Source organism: Marmota marmota, unplaced genomic scaffold (genome assembly GCF_001458135.2).
Source record: "Marmota marmota marmota unplaced genomic scaffold, marMar, whole genome shotgun sequence".
Taxonomy (NCBI): Eukaryota; Metazoa; Chordata; class Mammalia; order Rodentia; family Sciuridae; genus Marmota; species Marmota marmota.
In genome coordinates, this window is record NW_025999842.1 from 19,719,478 (window position 1) to 19,735,053 (window position 15,576).

The following is a 15,576-nucleotide window of genomic DNA, read 5'->3' on the forward strand; positions in this document are numbered from 1 at the left end:
AACTTAGCAATGTGTATCTCTAACTTTCAAAATCTGCAACTGCAACCTAGCAAACCTAGCTCTTTTACTTAAAAAAAAATTAAACAAGTTAATAATGATATGTACACAAAATTATGATGTTTCAAAAATAAAAAGCTGTAAACAAATATCCAAAAGTAGGCTTTGTTAAATTATAGTATGATCCTACAACAGAATGTTATGTAGATAATAAAAAAACAAATGGCATCAGATTATAAAGTTGGCCATAACATAAACAAATGTTAAAGTAAAGAAACATATGGGGGGCTGGGGATGTGGCTCAAGCAGTAGCGTGCTCGCCTGGCATGCGTGCGGCCCGGGTTCGATCCTCAGCACCACATACAAACAAAGATGTTGTATCAGCCGAAAACTAAGAAATATATATTAAAAAAATTCATTCATTCTCTCTCTCTCTCTCTCCTCTCTCTTTAAAAAAAAAAAAGAAAAGAAAAAAGAAACATATGGGGGAGAGGGAGAAGCTCCCTATATTATTCTTCTATATTTATATATGCTTGAAATATTCCACAGTGAAAAGAAATCTTAAAAGTGCTATGGTATAGCATACACTGAATTTGATCTAATTGTGTAAGATTCAGAATTAACAACAGGGGCTAGGGATATAGCTCAGTAGTAGAGTGTGTGCCTTGTATGCCCAAGGCCCTGTATTCTAATCCCCAGCACCACCAAAAAAAAAAAAAAAAAAAAGAAAAAAGAATTAAAGTATGCTCTATTCAAGCAGTAAATTTTATGCTTTTTTTTTATTTCTTTGGAAAAATAACACACACTAATATGTAAAATCTTTATAAAGCTTTCTATCCTTGGGGGAAGTCTTTCAAAGAAAAATTCTTATTACATATGTTATGGCAAGGCTGTTAATGATAAAAGTTACATTTTGATCATAAAATGATTCAAAATGAATCCCAATTCTGTTACCTATCACCTCTCCATTTCTAAATACCCGCCCCACTCCTTATCAAATTCAATTTTTTCTTACTTGGATCCTGTTGATGCTGGAATGACTGCATCCATTGTTGTTGGTTCAAGGGCCATTGCTGCCACGGCTGTCCTCCTTGATCCCACATTCTTTCTTTAAAAATATACTGATTTTCTATTTTCAAAAAATTAAACATAGTTTAAAAATTACACTGCAAGTTCTTTAATTTTTAATCCGTACACACCAGAAATTATTATATGATGATACATTAATGTGATTAGAGCTCTAAAATTCTGATCAATATATTACCAGAGATGACTAGAATTTTTAGGTTGGTCAGAAAGAGTAGAAAATTTTATATTAATGCTCATGTTAGAGTTTGGTGGCCAAAAAAAGAAAAGCTCTAATCAACTTAGCTTAAAAAGGGTAAAAAATATAAGAATATAAAATTTTCTGGAAATCTGATTTTTTTGAAAATTATACAAAGTTTTTATTCTCCCTCCAAATGACTCCTAAAAAGAGTAACTAAATAGCGATAGCTGATGAAGAAAGTTTCTCCTTATAATTATAGTTAATAAATGCAGACAGTGGAATAGAATTAGAAAACTGCCATAATGCCAAATCTAATAATTGATTCAGGAAAACTTGGAAGAAAAGTTGATGAGAAATCAAATTCACAGGTTACCAAAATACCATCCCCAAAGATTGTGAGGTGTCTATGAATGGAAGTACTATGTTCCCAAAATCACTATGAATATTCTTACCAAAAATGTTTAACTGAAACTAAAGAAATTATAGAAGATTAAAAAAATGACATAAACAATATCTGAAAAAACAATCAGACAAAGCCAGAAAGTGAGAGAATCTCCAAGACCTGGTTTCTTAACATGTTAAATAGATTGAAAAATTGTGAGTGGGTCATCATAACTAGCCTGCTTTTTTGTAAATAATCCTGAAAACTTTTCTAATAAAAAAATTTTAAATTCCTACAAGTCTATTATCTTCGTACTTTATCATTGATATATAACCCTATTCAAGAAAAGAGAGACTAGATCCTTCTCTCTTCCCCTGCACAAAAGTCAATTCAAAATAGATTAAAGACCTAGGAATTAGACCAGAAACTATGTAACTCATAAAAGAAAATGGATACAACAGGCAACATAACAGGTAACAACTTTCAATAGGATCCCTAAAACTTAGTAAATAATGCTAAGAATTAATAAATGGGATGGCATCAAATCAAACAGCTTCTGCACAGCAAAAGGAAACAAGAATGTGAAAGAGAACCTACAGAATGGGAGAAAATTTTTGCTAGCTATTTGTTGACAGAGAATTAATATCCAGAATATATAAAGAATCCAAAATAAGTTAACACCAAAAAACAACCCAATTAATAAATGGGCAAATAAATACTTCTCAAAAAAAGAAATACAAATGGTCAACAAATACATGAAAAAAAATATCCAACATCATTAGCAATTAGGGAAATGCAATTCCAGTCTTTGCAGTATTCTCAGAACCTTATATAGTTCTGTTAGTGGTTGATTCTGATTTCTTTGTGGATCAGGGGTGGTACATTTCTTTGTTATCACGATTACTTTAAAAGGCAAAACTACTTGTCTTCTGGTTATACTAATATAGTTTATTGCATCACCATCAGTAGAAGAAAACAAAACTAGTACTACATAGCACCACAACTGGAATTGGACATCAGTTCCAAGCTAAATATACTTCTTTTTAAAATCTTTTCAGTGTTTCTTTCTTCTACCCCCACTTCCTCCCTTATTTCCCAACTTTAAAGTCCTTTAAAGCTAAATTAGTCATCAGAGCCCTCAAAAAGTAACTTTAATTTCAGTTTTAATTAAAGTTAACAAATCAAAAGGAAACACCAAAAAGCAATACCAACTGCTATTTTAACTGACTCAGAGATTCTCCTTCTGTTTAAAACTTAGGTTGATTCACCTAACAGCACAAATATTTATATACTGAGATGGTGTGAGGGAGAATGTGTATGTTCTTAGATTATGACGATTACAACAGAATAAATTTCAGAGATACAACATAAAAGTGTGATTATTTCCACATTAAAGTTTACTTTCTGTTAACTTGATAATGGGGAATTATTTTACCATTATAAAGTTAAGGAAAAGAGATACACTGAAAATAAAGAGGCAAAGCTTCTTAAAATCTTTTTTTTTAAAACACTTTCTAAACATGTTATCTACTTGAACAATCCATTCACCATACAATATAATGTCAAACAATTTAGAAAATGAGAAAAAGGGGACAAACATTTGAAAATATTTTTGTCTGCCTGGCATTAACTTAAATGGTATAAATAAGGTAATAAAATGCATTAATTCAATTTTTTCGGTGGTACTCAGATTGAATCCAGGGCCTCAAACATATGAGGCAAGTACCTTACCACTGAGCTGCATCACCAACCCTTTGCCTCAGCCTCCAAAGGAGCCGAGATTACAGGCATATGCCACCGTGTCCTAGCTTAATTCAGATTTTTCTATAAAAGTCTGTTTGAAAATTAGCAAAGACAAACAAAAACAAAGAAAAATTTTTCCATCTTTTCATTTTCCACACAGTACAGGACAACACCAAATGAATAATAACTGAGTGGTCTTTTTGTTTATGGTATTTCTCAAGGTTAATAAGAAATTTGTTGACCTATATTTATGAGAATGAATATGCTGACCTAAGCACAACTTTGCTGTGTTTCCAAACTTTAACAGCTTTTATCAGAATTCAATGCATGGGGGCTGGGGTTGTGGCTCAGAGGGAGAGCGATCACCTAGCATGCATGAGGCACTGGGTTCGATCCTCAGCACCGCATAAAGTAAAATAAAGACATTGTTTCCACCTATAACTAAAAAATAAATATTAAAAAAAAAAGAATTCAATGCATGGATTTTTCAATCCTAAATTTTACACGATGTAGACAGAGTTCTATAAGGTGCCTACTGGAGACGCAAACAGTAAAACCACATTAATGATTAAATAGTATATATAACTACCTACACCATTTCCAAAACACAAATTTTCTTTTCCAGAAATCACTAGTTTCTCTTTCTTACTCAAGTTTAATAGATGTCATGAACTTTTTCAGTTCTCCTTTTAACTTTTCTGATCATCACTTGTCACCTAGACTTTAGAGCATAAGCTGTGGTTCATGATGCCTACTTCTACTTATTTATTAGCTATTTGAACATGGCAAAATAGTCTTTAATCCTTGAATTCCCCACCTATAACAATGGAAGACACAATGACTACCTCATAGGATTATAGTGAAAAATACATGTAAACAGCACAGAAAGTTCCAATTAGTGGTGGTCAATATCATTACCAGCACTTTCTCAGTATACTTCTGGTAGCAGGTTTTTAAAAAAAGTTGATAAAGCCCTTTTTCTTCTATTCAAGTGCATTTTATTCTCCAGAAATAATCTAAGACTTACACAGATTTTCATTTTATCTTTGGAAGAACTCGTTTGTCTTATTGTCCCTACTTCTCACCAAATCATAGGTTGATTTAAAAAAAAAAAAAAGTGCCAGGCATAGCTGCATATGCCTATTATCCTAGCAACTTGGAGACTGACAGGGGAGGATTTTAAGTTCAAGATCAATCTGAACAACTTACTGAGATCCCCCTCCTAAAAATAAGTTCTAAAAAAGAACAATAACTTCAGATATATACCTATATACCAAGAAGTTTTACTTACATAATTTTGACTGTCTGATTTGTATTACTTATAGCCATTATTCTATATTTTTAAACCAATCACTTATAATATAACAATTGTTATGTATCCCAAAGCTTTTCTTCCTGAAAGTTCTTATGGAATCTACTATTCAAGTATAGTGTCTGATAAATTTAAGCCAAGAAAAATGGAGAAAAAGATGTGAAACTGTGAAAGGCAGAGCAGAATTAAAACAACAACAACAACAACAACAAAAAAAAAAAAAAAAAAAAAAAACCCAGAAAAGAAAGTGACAATAAAATTCATGGAAGAAGTTAGAAGTTAGGAGCTGGGCTGGGGTTGTGGCTCAGTGGTAGAGCGCTCACCTAGTATGTGCGGGGCCCTGGGTTTGATCCTCAGCACCACATAAAAATGAATGAATAGAATGAAAGTATTGTGTCCAACTACAACAAAAAACTAAATATTAAAAAAAAAAAAAAAAAGCTAGGAGCTACTAAGGTGCTTCAATTAAATTTGGAATTAAGAAACTTGATCTGATTACCAAGAAAGACTCCTGGATGAGGGTATAGATATAAAAATGAACCAAAAAATGTACCTCTATTCAGTCATTTAAATGAATAAGGTAGATTTTTATGACAGATATGTTACAAACCATGTTAGTGGCGAGAAAAACTTACACAGACACATAAATAGAGATCAGGGAAATTTGATTTTTTATTATGATATTCTGTACTCTTTGAATGACTTTATCATGAGTGCACTTTTCAAAATATATAGATTTTAAAAGATATAAATCAATGGAAGCTGATGAGCATAATCAGTAATGACTGATATGGAAAATAAAAATTAAGACAAAAAACACCTAACTAAGAGACACTGGGCAAATCTCCAGACCTTTATTTCATTTCTTATAGAGTAAATTTCTATAATTTAGTCCAAAAGAGGCGCCTCTGGTCATGAAAACTAAATTTAGAGTTACATTAAACATTGTAGAAAAAGAAGAGATTTTAGGCAAAGATCAGATATATTTAGATATTTAATATTATCTCTTATATATGTTTCAATATAACTCAACACTTGATAAAAGGTTTCATTATTTTTTAACTAAAGAACAAGTACCTAAGAATTTAGATGTCCTATTCTTTCTTTCTTCATTTTCACCATAATATTGTCACTATTAACAAACTTAACAAATACAAAACGTGAAAAACATAAGTAGTAGAAAAGCCTTTCACTGGGTAATCAACAGATAGACATGCTTTGTCCCTCAGTATCTGTGAGGGATTGGTTTCAGGATGCCCATGGACACCAAAATCTGTGGACTCTCAAGTCCCTTATCCAAAAACGTGTAAATTTGCATATAACCAATGCACACCCTTCTATATACTTTAAATCATCTTGATATTACTTATAGTACTTAATACAAGGTAAATACTATGTAAAAGGTTGTTATACTATATTGTTTAAATAATAACAAGAAAAAAAAGGGTCTATGTTCAGCACAGATGTTATTTTTTTTCCCCCAAGTACTTTCAATCTGCAATTGGTTGAACCCACAAGATATGGAACCCACTGATAGGGCAGACTGTGTTTTTAAATTCACTGTGGTTCTTTTGTTCCTTGGTTTGTTCTGCACTGCTGCAGATCAAACCCAAAGGCCTCCAAAATGCTAGGCAAGTGCTCTAACTTAGCTACACCTTCAGGATCACTTTGGTTTAATGACTAGCACAAAAGTATACCATTGAAAATGACATTTACAGTGTGGTTTAATAATGATTTGGAAAATGTTAGTAACTGTTAAACACGGGACTTCTCTATATTTCTGCATTGTTTGAAATGTTCCTTAATAATTTAAAGATGATATACACAGTACTTCTTACAGGGAAAATGTAATGAGTTTTCATATTTTTGTCTTGGCTTAAAGAAGAATCTTCTTGAGGGGAGAAGAAATATCTTACAATATCTGAATTCTCTACACTGCTCTGTCCATACTAAGTGGTTAAATACTCATTCACTAAAATATATTAATATATTAATATTTGGTCATGAAAATGACATTCTAATACTGCTGCTGTCCTTTTATAATATCAAAATTCGACCCCAATCTATCTATACTTCCTTTAGACTTAATTTTAAAGATCAATAGACTCAACTTTTTTTTAAACTTGAAGAAATTTGATGACTGATGAGTCAGATTGCAAACCTTTTTTTGAGAGTATATTTCTTCGCATGGTCAAGTTAACTGTAATGTCCTTGGAAAACAATTGGGATTTGGGAAGACCAGAAAGATTTTTTAAAAATCAAGGTTTATACCGCATCATCAAAACTATCACACTGCTACAAATAAAAAACTTATGATTATCACCAGTGTTGTAGACTGAATTGAGTCTCTTCAAAAGTAAGTTGAAGTCCTACTCCCTCATACTTGTGAATGTGTCCTTATTTGGAAATAGTCTTTGCAGGTGTACTCAACTTAAGATTAGGTTGTACTTAAGTAGGGTGACATCTAAACAAATGACTGGGTTCCCTACAAGACAAAAGACTCAAACACCCAGACAGAGAATGTCATGTGACAATAGTGGCAAAAGTTAAAGTGAGGAGTCTACAAGTCAAGGTCAGGACTGATAGAAAGCACCAAAAGCTGGAAGAGGCAAAGAAGGACGCTACAGCCCAGGGGAACACAGCCCTGCCAAATCTTGATTTCAGACTGTCTTTGGAACTGTGAAATAAATTTCTGCTGTTTTAAGCCATCCACTTTGTGGTAATTTGTTATGATAACTCTATGAAACCAATACAGTCAAGAAATGATCATTTAGCTTATTCCTTTCTAAAATGATTTTGTATTACAATCATCCTGTCTCTTGAGTTTCCTAAAATGACAACAGTTGTTAATATTTGCAAAGGTCACCCACAGACTGTGAGACAGAGATGAATGGGAATTAAAATTTGGTGTTTTAAAGCCATCATGAATCAAATACAAAATCACAAAGATATAGAACCAACTTGGGAGGTTGAGGCAAGAGAAACATGAATTCAAAGTCAGCCTCAGCGGGGCTAGGGTTATCGCTCAGTGGTAGAGTGCTTGCCTAGCATGTGTGAGGCCCTTGGTTCGATCCTCAGCACTGCATAAGTAAATAAAATAAAGTATTATGCCCATCTACAACTTAAAAAAAAAAAAAAGTCAGCCTCAGCAAATTAGCAAGGCCCTAAGCAACTCAAGTGAGACCCTGTCTCTAAATAAAAAAGGTAGGGCTCAGTTAAGTGCCCTGGGTTCAATCCCCAGTAAACACCTCCCTGCAAAAGACAGATAAACACACCTGTCCTTTTGATGCATATGGTAAAATTATTCTCACATCAAACATAAAGCTGAAAAGTCACAAAATACAAAGATCCTCTTTCCACCTGCCAGTTCAGTCTTACACACAAGTGACCTCAAAGTCAAAAAGAATTCATTTGTTTAATTCAAGTTAGGTGGAAATGGCACTGGTAAAGATTATTCTTGAAATGTGGTTAAAAAAAAATTGATTTGATTTCACATGCATTTTAGTATACAGTGAAATATTTTGCAGCTTGTAGTTCAAAAGAGGAACAGTACTAAAAAAACAATGCAGAATTGGATAGTTTGGTTCTAATGCCCCCCAAACTAGTAATAACTGAAAAATAAAGGCCTAAAGTGACAATTCGCAATGAGCATGTTTATGCACCTACACCTTAGTTCTATGTCATTTGGCAATAAAAGAACGATGAGTTCTTAGAGAAGGAGCTGATTCTAGGACTGGGGCAGGAAATATGTGACTGGACCATCTTATGGTGCCAAGAAATATGAAAGAGCTACAAAAAAAAAATAAAAGAGGAACAGTACACAAATTAAAAGAGCTGCCAATGGTCAAAGCTGAAACAATTTAAAAATCAAAATGAAGCTATACTGGATTATAACAGATTATAAAATAAACATCCATGGGTCTACACTGACATAAACGTTTAATTAAGCTGGACACAGTGAGACACACTTGTAATTCCAGCAACTTGGAAGTCTGAGGCAGGAGGATCCCAAATTCAAGACTAGCCTCAGTAATGTAGCAAGGCCCTAAGCAACTCAGCAAGACCCTGTTTCAAAATAAAAAATTGAAATTGGTTGAGGACATGGCTCAGAAGTCAGGCACCCTTGGGTTAAAGCCTCACTACCAAATAAATAAATACTTAAATAAATTAACAAACAGGAGGAAAGGGACAAATCCCCCATAGAGATTTCCAAATAAATTGTGAAAATACTCCACCCTAATGGAGGGGGAGAATAACTCTCCATTACTAAAGGTTATGCAAAGCAACTTCCTGCCAAAAAGTAGAGCATGGAAAGGAGAGAAGGAGGTAACTTAACAATGGTAAAGCCTGACAAACACTATCTCAGGAAGATGATCAAACTCACTATCAATATGTTAAGTCACACTAAGAGTATGTACTCTTTATAGCATGTGATGAAAAGGGCTTTACCTCAGCGATCATCCTCCCAAAACTACTAACAGTATTTCAATCATGAGGAAAACATCTGGCAAATTCCAGTATACCTGACCAACACTCAAAAATGTAAAGGTTATTCTACAGAAGTATGCCAGGGCTGCCATAATCAACTACCACAGAATACTACTTTAAGCAACAGAAATATATTTCCTCATAATCATGGAGACTGAAAGTCCAAGATCAAAGCTTCAGCAGGACTGATTTCATTCTGAAGCTTTTCTCTTCAGATTGTAGATCCCTCTGCATCTAAATCTCTTCTTCTAAGGAAACCAGTCATATTGGATTGGATTAGGGCCCATGAGAATGATATTATTTTACCTCTTTAAAGACCCTATCTCCAGGGCTGGGGCTAGCTAGGGTCAGTGGTATGGCACGTGAGGCACTGGGTTCAAACCTCAGCAACACATAAAAAAATTAAAATAAAATAAAGGTATTGTGTCCACATACAAAAAAAAAAAAGACCCTATTTCCAATATGGTCAAATTCTGAAGTAAAGAAGTTAGGACTTCAACATATGAATTTGGGGGGACACAATTCAACCCCTTTTAGTCATTAAAAAAAAAACAAAGCCTGAGAAACTCTCACAGGCCAGTGGAGACTAAAGGCACATGACACCTAAATGTAATGTGGTGCCCCAAACAGGATTCTGGTGAGAAAAAAGAACTACAATTTAAAAAACTAAGGAAACAGTAATAAACCACGGACTCCGTTAATAACAGTTTATCAATATCGTTTCATAAATTGTAACAAAAAGTACCACACTTATAAGGGAAGAAACGGGAAAGGCGGGACGATTATGTACTATCTGCTCCATTATTCTGTAAATCAAAAATTATTCTAAAATATAAAATCTGTTAATAACTTTTTAAAAACAGAGTCTCTCAAGGACATCTTAAAAGAACTGATTTACTATTATTCTCCCGATAGCCCTTTTACACTTCACAAAAATCCCAGAGTAAAATCTTTTTGTTCATGTTTTGTTGTTTTCACTGTATTCAAATGAGAAATTTCAGGTTTACTTTGCTTTACGTGGTTCAGGGAGGGAAACAGATTAATAAGGGATTTTAAATTAGAATGTTAATTTAACAATTTAATCACCCAGAATCAAAATTTGTCCAAAGCCCAATTTAAGTGACGATACTATCCACGACAAGACGAAAACAACCGAAATATACTACCTGTTTCCTTGTGAAGCTTAACACATAACGTCCACCACTAGATAAGAACACAAGAAAAACAAAAAGTAAGGCACCTAATTGTAGTTAACAGGACGCAGTGGCCTTCAGCCGCGCCTGCGTAGTTGGAGCCGCGCAGAGTGTAAGCTCCAGCCTCGGCCCCCGCCTCCTCCGCCGCCGCAACACCCCCTCCCCAGAAGAGTTCCCACTGCGCACGCGCAGTACTTAACGGCCGGTCAGGAGCCCAACAATTAGTCCGGTCTCATCCAAGAAGAAACTCTTAAATTAGAAGAAAAGGTAGTGAGCGCTCTCTTTAATAACATTTCCCTTTTACAGACAGCACCGCTCTGATTCACCAAGTCAGGCAGACACTGCTGCTTTAAGGGAATGAGGTTCCAGCAGTCACGCCAAGCAGCGTACGCAGCCTATTTAACTCATGGTACCTAGGCCACAGCAACCAAGAGATTTGTAATAATCCAGCAAGTCCCCACGTGCAATTGTTCTTCATCACTTACCCACTCTTGTTCCGGAACACCGCTGTCGCCACGGTTCTTGCAATACCTCTCCAACCCTTTTCGATGCTTCTACTTCTTCACGAACAAGACAAGATGGCGCACGATAGGACTCACCCGGAAGTGAATATTAATAACATCCGCTTGTCATCTGAAGCCATACTAGCACTCGTCCTTGCTTGTCGGCACGTCACTGTGGCGGATTGACAAGGTCCGATGCCATTTTTGTTATGGGCAAAACCACATCGACTTCTACAAGCGTTTGAACATTCCTATACATCACCTCTTAACGTAAGCTCGCTCCGGTGCCCTACGCATTTTCATCTTTATAGTGGGCAGAAAGCCAAGAGCCTAACTGTCCTACACAGAGGACGCCCTCAAATCTCTTACTTTAGTAATAAGCTCCTCCTTCAAGAGGACGTGTGTATCCCACTCCCGCCCCTGGAACATTCCCGCTCTGGGAAAAAGGCTGAGTTCACGTCTCCACTTTCAGACTACGGAAGGACTTGAGGGTCAAACTCAGTCGTCTCTGGTTAGTTGCCGAGTGATCCCGGAACAGCTTTTTAGGCACGACAGGATTTGGCCCCAACCTTCTTGGAATACCCGAGACTGGAGTCTCATTGAACGCTGCCGAAGGTTCGGGGGAACAGGATATTTGTGCGGGTGGCCTGTTTGGGTCGATAGCCAAAGTGGAGACTTTATCTGACCCACAGCAATCTGCCGTCCCCTTTGTTAACCCAAAGCATGGCGCCCCTTCTGGAGATGTTTGCTCAGCTCTACTTGGCTCAGCTAGTTCTTAAATTTCTTTATCCGTGACCTTTAGGAAATAGTGTTCGGAAGTCTTCTATTCCCTTTTCCTCCCGAAGGGCATATGCAGTGCAGTTCCTTAGAAAACTTTGACTCCACAATTTTAATATGAACAACATTTGTCTATCAAAAGTACCAATTTACATACTAGGAATTTCAAATTAGAAAAAAGTGTCCCCAAAATGTAGTATTTATTTCTTGGCTAATCGTGGGTAAATGCCTTTCCTGAGGTGACAAATTTTTGCATAACTGAAGAAAGTCTGCACTAAGAATCTAAATCATTTCCTTGGGAGTTGGTGGGCGGGAGAATTCTGCAGATTACTGTAGAGTCAAGAGTACTACTAAATGAATAACAAACATAAGTATATGGCCCACGATTGATCTCACCTTCAAGGAATTATTACTAACATCTGCTTGTCATCTTTAAGGGAGAGAATATGGGTACCCTTTATCAGTGTTCCTTGCTAAAGCACTCTGAATCCAGAAACACCTGGATTATCATCAGAATGAAGTCCTCACTGGCTGAAGATCTGCTGGTCCTCTTTAGGAATTAAACCAGAAACAATGCAACTCTTAGAAAAAAAATGTATGGCCAACATATAGGCACAGGCAATGACTTTCTCAGTAGGACCCCTAAAGCTCAGGAAATAATGCCAAGAATAAATGGGATGACATCGAATTAAAAAAGTTTCTGCACAACAAAGGAAACAAGAATGTGAAGAGAGAATCTACAGAATCAGAAAATCTTTGCTAGGCATTCTTCTAACAAAGGATTAATATGTGGAATATGTAAAGAACAAAGTTAACACCAAAAAAAAATAAATTAAGAGATGGACAAATGAACTCAACAGATAAGTCTCAAGAAAAATGCAAATGGTCAACAAATACATGAAAAAGAAAAGTTTTAAGATGATTAGCAAATCAAAGTTACACTGGGATTTCATCTCACTCCAGTTAGAATGGCAGCCATAAAGAGTATGAACAATAATAAATGCTGGAAAGAATGTGGAGAAAAGAAGTCCCACGCTATTGTTGGGAGTGTAAATTTGTACAATCTTTGTGCAAATCAGTATGGTGGTTCCTCAAAAGATTAGGAGTGGAACCACCATATGACCCAGCTATACCACTAGGTGGTATTTATCCTAAAGAATTAAAGTCATCGTATTTTGGTGATACAGACATACCCATATTTATAGCAGCACAATTTACAACAGTGAAACTATGGAACCAGCCTAGGTGTCCAATGGTTGAGTGGATAAAGAAAATGTGGTACACATACACAATGGAGTTTTATTCAACCATAAAAATGAAACTATATAATTTTGAGGAAAATGGATGGAACTTGAGAACATTATCTGAAACAAAAGAGGCCAAACTCAGAAAGTCAAGAGTTGTTTTCTCTCATATGTGGAAGCTAGAGAAAAAAAAAAAAGGAAAAGAAGGGAGAATCTCATAAAAATAAAAAGGAGATGGGTAGAGAAAAAGGAACCAGGAGGGAGAGAAAGGGGAAATAGTGGAGAATATTGGCCAAATTATATTGTTATATTGTGTGAATATATGAATATGTAACAACAAATTCCACCATAATGTACAATTACAATGCACCATTAGAATTATGGGAGAAAAAGTCATCATATTTGGCATAACCAAGTTTATAGCAGTACAGTTTACAATGGCTGAACTATGGAACCATCTTAAAGTGTGTGATAATGGATGAATGGATAAAGAAAATGTGATACACACACACACACACACACACACACACTGGAGTTTTATTCAGCCATAAAGAAGAATGAAATTCTGTCACTTGCAGGGAAATGGATACTTGAGAACATTGTGGCAAAACAAGTCAAACTCAAAGTCAAGCATGGTATGCTTTCTCTCATACATGGAAGCTAAAGAGAAAAAAGGAAAAGAAAGGTTTGTGTGTGACAACAAGGGGTGGGGGGAAACCTCGTGAATATCAAATGGAGATCAACAGAGTAGAGGAGAGGGACTAGGGAGAGGTAGGAAGGAAGGAAAAGGGGAAATATGGGGAATGGTATTGGCCAAATTATATTGTATGCACATACAAATATATAAAAACAAACCCCACCATTATGTACAACTATAATGCACTAACAAAAATATGGGGGAGGAAATGTATGCTGTAGCATGATGCCTGAATGTTTTGCCTGGCTTGCTGCTTTTCTAGGTTTGAACTCTGGTAGACTTCAAGGTTCTCCAAATTGGCCAACCCTCATGATGAACTCTTTGAGTGCAAGAGGCTGGAAGCAATGTCAGGAGAAGGCAAGATGCTTGGATTCTGGTGTTAAAAGAGGAAGAAGTGGAATTATTCAGAATACATGCACACTTACTTGTTTCAACTGATCCCATCTTCATAGGTTGCTTTCCAACTTTGGAACTGCTTCTTACTTTGGCTTTGTCTGTTTATATTTCCCTTAACTTTCTGGCCATAAAATATTTGAGTCAGCAGGGAAAAAAAAAAAAAAACTCCTGGTCCTCAAATCAAAATATAAATTTATTTTGGGAGAACAGTTCACTAATTATGGAGGTTCACTAACCAGAATGTGAGTTCATGAGGATATTACTAGAGGAAAAAGGAAACTCATTTTCTTTGACCCTTTCCTTGATTACAAGCTAGCACAACTAAGACTACTAAACAATCTAATATGCTTCTAAAAGTCACTTTATGGAGCAAAAACTAGAAGAATATATACCACATTATTAGTAATTATCTCTGGTTTTCTGTATTTTCCAAGTTTATTTTCATGAGAAACATTTAATTGGAGAAATATTCTATCAGTGAAACCTGACTGTCATGTTTCTACTGCCTATAATCAGCCTGTAATTGTTTGCTTATTTCCCTTGTAAAGTTGAGGTAATTTGGGGGGTCAGGATTTTTTTTTTCCCACTTCTGTACTCCACATGCGAAGAACACACAGAAATATTTACATTTGTCAAATGATTGGATTTATATTTTGAGCAATGACCTTAATGTAAGCCAATCATTTTGGATATCCATTGCCAAACGGAGGGGATGATTAAATGCTTCACTTTTTGTTCCTTGGTGCCAGTTTAATAATACACTAAGCAGTCCCATTTACAGACCAAAAATGAGTTTTATTCCATTTCCCTTTCCCTAACCATTCTTCCAGAATTTCCCTGTAACAGGACATGATGGTGACAACACATAAGTGTTGGAATACTGTGTATTTCAACCCCAAATTTTCTCAATATGTATGCCGTTGTGATAAAGTGTCTGTGTAAACAGCTATCACATATGAACTCCTGTGCTTTAGTCATCCTGCACCCTGATTATCAAGTGCTATTAGCAGCCACCATCTTGCCAGGGGTATCTGGTATCTGCTAACGATCAAGGGACTTTGAAAATTAATTTTTAAATTAACTTCCAGTTTGCAGTGTTGGAGGTAGGAAATTTTAGAGAAAGATATACTTTAGTACCTTGGCTCATGGAGAGAAATTGTCCTTAAAGTAAAATGGAATAAAATGTTGATATGAGATGTGGAAAAAATACAGAAATAGGAACTATTCCTGCTTTTCAATATTTGAACCTTTATAATGCTACTAGGTTCCATGCCACATCTTAAACCTCAAAAATTTACAGTTGTGATATACATATGCAGAATATTATTTAGCCTAAAAAGAGAACAAAATTCCAGTACAGCTGGGTGTGAGCACAACTGTAATCCTACTGGCTCCGGAGGCCAAGGCAAGAGGATTGTGAATTCAAAGCCAGCCTCAGCAAAAGCAAGGTGCTAAGCAACTCAGATCCTGCCTCTAAATAAAAAGTAGAAAACAGGGCTGAGGTTGTGGGTCAGTGGTTGAGTACCAAAAAATCCCCAGCACAAAAAAAAAAAAAAAAAAATCCAGTACATGCTTAA

The 15,576-nt window shown here is 35.6% G+C and overlaps 1 protein-coding gene and 1 long non-coding RNA gene across 5 annotated transcripts in view; one reads left to right on the forward strand and one right to left on the reverse strand.

Moving 5' to 3' along the window:
• Positions 1–10,976, reverse strand: part of Pnisr (PNN interacting serine and arginine rich protein) — a 24,979-nt gene extending 14,003 nt beyond the window's left edge. For 3 of the 4 annotated variants that reach the window (XR_007351110.1, XM_015499565.2, XM_048812762.1), the window contains exons 1-2: positions 10,868–10,976; positions 1,013–1,126 (exon numbers count right to left, since the gene is read on the reverse strand). Coding sequence is in view for 3 of the 4 variants with exons in the window: in XM_015499565.2 (XP_015355051.1) it covers positions 1,013–1,100 (88 nt within the window). In the remaining variant the exon portion in view is untranslated. Of the gene's footprint in view, positions 1–1,012; positions 1,127–10,355; positions 10,393–10,867 lie in introns of all 4 variants that reach the window. The other variant, XM_015499559.2, reaches the window with a different exon arrangement.
• Positions 10,569–14,743, forward strand: LOC125619714. Its single transcript, XR_007351242.1, has 2 exons — positions 10,569–11,500; positions 13,866–14,743. It is a non-coding gene; the product is annotated as an uncharacterized LOC125619714 (long non-coding RNA).
• The last annotated feature ends 833 nt before the right edge of the window (positions 14,744–15,576 follow it).